This window comes from Camelina sativa, chromosome 4 (assembly GCF_000633955.1).
Source record: "Camelina sativa cultivar DH55 chromosome 4, Cs, whole genome shotgun sequence".
Taxonomy (NCBI): Eukaryota; Viridiplantae; Streptophyta; class Magnoliopsida; order Brassicales; family Brassicaceae; genus Camelina; species Camelina sativa.
The window spans coordinates 24,327,683-24,329,502 of record NC_025688.1 but is presented as its reverse complement, the minus strand read 5'-3'; the positions used below and the strand labels follow the sequence as shown (position 1 = coordinate 24,329,502).

Sequence of the window (1,820 nt, the reverse complement as noted above, 5' to 3'; positions counted from 1 at the left end):
GTTTGTATACAATTTGGATAAATATATTGAAGTACTTGCTGTTAGCCCCGCTGGTTATCGACAGCATCTACTCATATGCAACCATGAGAGACTACGAGAAACTTTTGGTAGTGGCCATGACGGTGTGGAGGATTGTTCATAGCCAAGTATGGATAAGTTTGTCCCGGTACCAAACTGCAAAAGGAACCAAGCGGATCTTGAACAAGTCCATAGAGTTTGACCAAGTCGACCGAGAACGATCCNAGTAACATTCGCACACACAAGGAGTTGGAAGGACGTGACCGAGTAGTCATCCATCATTGTGCGGAAGAAAAATGGCGTCGAGACCAGGTTTTCTCACGGACTGGCCATGGGCACCTCTTGGAAGCTTTAAGGTCTCTTTCATTGCCTCTTTTGCTTTATAATATCTGCAAATACATCCATTTATAAACCTTTTCTTATATCACTCATTAGTCATAATGTTTGTATACAATTTGGATAAATATATTGCAGTACTTGCTGTTAGCCCCGCTGGTTATCGACAGCATCTACTCATATGCAACCATGAGAGATTACGAGAAACTTTTGGTAGTGGCCATGACGGTGTGGAGGATTGTTCATAGCCAAGTATGGATAAGTTTGTCCCGGTACCAAACTGCAAAAGGAACCAAGCGGATCTTGAACAAGTCCATAGAGTTTGACCAAGTCGACCGAGAACGATCCTGGGACGATCAGATCATCTTCAACTCCCTCATTGTTTACTTAACCAAAGTGTACGTCTTAGGGACCGATACCCTTCCCTTCTGGCGAACCGATGGATTGATCTTAGTCGCTCTTCTCCATGCTGGCCCGGTGGAGTTCATCTACTACTGGTTTCACCGAGCCCTTCACCACCACTTCCTCTACTCTCGCTACCATTCTCATCACCATTCCTCCATTGTCACCGAGCCGATCACTTGTACGTACATAACATTTCGAGAAAAATTATGTCCACTATCTTACATATTTTAATTAATGTGTGCGACAAATTCTAAACCATGGGCCTTGATTGCAGCGGTGGTACATCCATTTGCAGAGCACATCGGATATACGTTAATCTTGGGACTACCTCTAGTAACGACTTTGTTGTGTGGGACGGCCTCGGTCGTCTCCATTTTCTTATACATAACTTACATTGATTTTATGAACAATATGGGTCACTGCAACTTCGAGCTCATTCCGGGATTTCTCTTTTCTCTTTTACCTCCTCTCAAGTTCCTCTGCTACACTCCCTCGTAAGTACTTAAATCCACTAGAATAGTAAATTAACTATTACCATGCACGATTCTTGTGAACGCGTTACATTTCTGTGTGGTAATACTATTTTCACATTTTTAAAAGTAATGTTCGAAATATATAGTTTTGTAAATTGTAATCGCAAACAAGCGTTTGACTTTTGCGTTTACAGTCTACAAATGAATTTTAATGAAAAGTTGAAAACATTAGAAGTTTTGGTTACCAAACATAAAAGCACTGTGACTAAAATATTTGTAGGTTTCACTCGCTCCACCATACGCAATTCCGGACGAACTACTCTCTATTCATGCCAATGTACGACTACATGTATGGGACTACTGACGAGTGCAGTGACTCATTGTACGAAACATCGTTGGAGAAAGAAGAAGAAAAGCCTGACGCGATTCATCTGACCCATCTAACATCAGTCGACTCTATTTACCATCTTCGTCTCGGTTTTGCTTCCCTCTCCTCGCACCCGCTCTCTTCCCGGTTTTACCTATTCCTCATGAAGCCCTTCACTCTTATCCTCTCCTTCATCCTCACTTCCTTCTCTTCTCGAACCT

At 42.3% G+C, this 1,820-nt stretch overlaps 1 protein-coding gene across 2 annotated transcripts in view; it reads left to right on the top strand.

Annotated features, from left to right (window-relative positions):
* The window catches only part of LOC104782202 (protein CER1-like 2), a 4,258-nt gene continuing 2,725 nt past the window's right edge, over positions 288 to 1,820 (top strand). Inside the window, exons 1-4 of one of the 2 annotated variants that reach the window (XM_019244326.1) lie at positions 288 to 374; positions 493 to 937; positions 1,034 to 1,253; positions 1,513 to 1,579. In XM_019244326.1, the coding sequence (XP_019099871.1) occupies positions 315 to 374; positions 493 to 937; positions 1,034 to 1,253; positions 1,513 to 1,579 (792 nt within the window). In that variant the 5' untranslated portion in view covers positions 288 to 314. Of the gene's footprint in view, positions 375 to 492; positions 938 to 1,033; positions 1,254 to 1,512; positions 1,763 to 1,820 lie in introns of both variants that reach the window. The other variant, XM_010507067.1, reaches the window with a different exon arrangement.